The sequence below is a fragment of the Cyprinodon variegatus genome, unplaced genomic scaffold (assembly GCF_000732505.1).
Source record: "Cyprinodon variegatus isolate N-32 unplaced genomic scaffold, C_variegatus-1.0 Scaffold12, whole genome shotgun sequence".
Taxonomy (NCBI): Eukaryota; Metazoa; Chordata; class Actinopteri; order Cyprinodontiformes; family Cyprinodontidae; genus Cyprinodon; species Cyprinodon variegatus.
Window position 1 is genome coordinate 118,138 of NW_015150465.1, and position 2,941 is coordinate 121,078.

Here is a 2,941-nt window from a genome sequence, read left to right on the forward strand (position 1 = left end):
AACGACTTTATTCTCGTAAGTTTACGCCTTTGTTATCGTAATGTTACAACTTTATTCTCGTAAGTTTACGCCTTTATTATCGTAATGTTACGACTTTATTCTCGTAAGTTTACGCCTTTATTATCGTAATGTTACAACTTTATTCTCCTAAGTTTACGCCTTTATTATCGTAATGTTACGACTTTATTCTCGTAAGTTTACACCTTTATTATCGTAATGTTACAACTTTATTCTCCTAAGTTTACGCCTTTATTATCGTAATGTTATAACTTTATTCTCCTAAGTTAACGCCTTTATTATCGTAATGTTGTGACTTTATTCTCCTAAGTTTACGCCTTTATTATCGTAATGTAACGACTTTATTCTCGTAAGTTTACGACTTTATTCTCGTGAGTTTACGCCTTTATTATCGTAATGTTACAACTTTATTCTCCTAAGTTTATGCCTTTATTATCGCAATGTTACGACTTGATTCTTGTAAGTTTACGGCTTTATTATCGTAATGTTACGACTTTATTCTCGTAAGTTTATGCCTTTATTATCATAATGTTACGACTTTATTCCCGTAAGTTTACTCCTTTATTATCGTAATGTTACAACTTTATTCTCATAAATTAAGACTTTATTCTTGTAATGTTACGACTTTATTCTTGTAATGTTATGACTTTATTTTTGTATTTAAAAAAAAATCTCACACCTGGCTCTAATACACCATCCTAATATTGTGATATAATGATGTTGAATTATTGTCCAGTCCTAGTCTTCATATTATCTGTATGATTGATTGATTGATTGATTGATTGATTGATTGATTGATTGATTCCATGCGGATGGAGTCTCCATTCAATATTTTTTAGGTGACCGAAAGTGTTGCTGTTCAAATGCATTAAAAGCCCAACAAGACCTTTGTAACCATGACGATTGTACGTAAACTGATCACAACAAGAACAAAGACGTCCTCGTACTGATGTACCATCTCCTCCTCCACAGGACTCACATGCAGAACATCAAGGACATCACAGGGAGCATTCACTACGAGACGTATCGCGTCCGTCGGCTAAACGAGTCCAACGGCCACGTCGTCTCCGAACCGTCTGACCACGCGCCGGTTCAGCCTAAGGCTCAGCTGGAGGAGCAGCCTGGCCCCCCCCAGACCAACGGCCTGGCTGCTCAACATGAAGCCCTGTCCCATGAGATGTAGAGGTCAACGGTGGCACCGGGTTTTAACATCAGACACACTCAGACACGCTCCGTTTACATGAACATCTCCAAATTTATACAAAACCCAGAACTTTCATTTTCTTCCTCTCTTGGTTTCTTTCTTCCTTCCATCGCTGTTCTGAGATAAAACTCTTTGATTCGACACATCGTAACTTCAAAATTACCCATCATGAAAGTAACAGTTTGAGTCTTGGGTGTTAGATCCGTGGTGCTGCTGAAGGTGAAATCCTTTCAGGGTTCAGAGGACCTCAGCCGAAACAGGAATCCTTTTAAAAATGAAGTACAGCATGAACGCGCTGCGACCCACAAACATTTCCGTGCCACTTGCCTGGTCTGTTTTGTGCTGTGGTGTATAGTAATGTATAGTTACTGAGGTTAATTAGGGCTAGGTTAGGATAGAACGGACACCCCCGCACTGTGAAACCAATCCTACATGCAGCAGGAGTGCGGAGCAGCTCTTTCTGTTGCGTAGGACCTTCTGAATTCCTCTTCTTTCCCAGACCAATTCCACTAGTGTCGTTTCATTCAACCGTGCATCATTTTGCATTGCTTGTTTACTGTTGTATTTTTAAGCCTTATGTTCTAATATTAATTGTATAAGATAAGGTGCAACCATTTGTCCAATGCAGTCTTTTCCTATGTTGCTCTGCCAAAAGAATAAGTTTTCTGTTGTTGGAAAGAGAAGCACATACAGCATATAGAGCTGATTTATGAGTAGCTATTTATCTGTTGTTTGATGTCATGCTTATAATTCAACTTAACTCCACCTGTTGGCTTCCTGAAGTTAGTAGCCGGCCATAAATAGTAGATAACCGTAGCTTTTAAACTGTTGTCACCAATGTGTTTCCCATCGCATGTCTCTCATATTTGCCAGACTGTCCATCCTGAAATCAGTCAGTAAGTCGGAAAAATTTGACTTTTTTTTTATTTTTTTGTTTCATCCATGACAAAAAAAGAAAAAAATGTGCCTATAAAATTTTCCAGTAATTGATTAATTTGATGCAAACATGTTTCAACTGCAGCTAAAATGTATTTTTGATGACTTTTATTCTAAGGGATGTTTTCTGGGCCAAATTAACCTGCCGTCGCTCAGTCCGCTTTGTAAGACGGAGCAGAAATATTTTCCGTAATAAATGCAAACAGAAATATTTTATCTTAAGAAAAAGTAACTAAATTACTCTTTGTTTACTGTTGTATAGTTCTTGTGTAATTTGTCATGCTATTTCAGATTGAGGTTTTATCTTTGATATGTTAGCTCAAAGAATAAAGATCGATATTTTTACTGTTGATTTGTGGTGAAATTATTGAATTTTCTGCTTGTGAACTCAAGCATCAATGTGCTGCTTGATTTGCTCTTGATTCCCTATCATGGGGATGAGACGTTACATACGGAAGAGGATTAGGGCCACTGAAAAAAAGAAAAAAAAAGTTAACTGATTTTTAAATTTTATTTCAGTTTAGTATTGAAAAAAAGTGAGAATTCTGAGAATAAAGTCAGAATTCTGACTTTAATCTCAGAATTCTGACTTTTTTTTCCTCAGAATTCTGACTTTAATCTCAGAATTCTGACTTTTTTTTCCTCAGAATTCTGACTTTTTTTCCCCTCAGAATTCTGACATTAATCTCTGAATTCTGACTTTTATCTCTTAATTCTGACTTTAATCTCAGAATTCTGACTTTTTTTCCCCTCAGAATTCTGACATTAATCTCTGAATTCTGA

At 36.5% G+C, this 2,941-nt stretch overlaps 1 protein-coding gene across 1 annotated transcript in view; it reads left to right on the forward strand.

Annotated features, from left to right (window-relative positions):
• LOC107088873 (septin-9-like) overlaps window positions 1-2,506 on the forward strand; it is a 110,521-nt gene extending 108,015 nt beyond the window's left edge. The window contains exon 9 of the mRNA XM_015381326.1: window positions 991-2,506. Within this exon, the coding sequence (XP_015236812.1) occupies window positions 991-1,201 (211 nt within the window). The 3' untranslated portion in view covers window positions 1,202-2,506. The remainder of the gene's footprint in view (window positions 1-990) is intronic.
• Window positions 2,507-2,941: the final 435 nt, after the last annotated feature.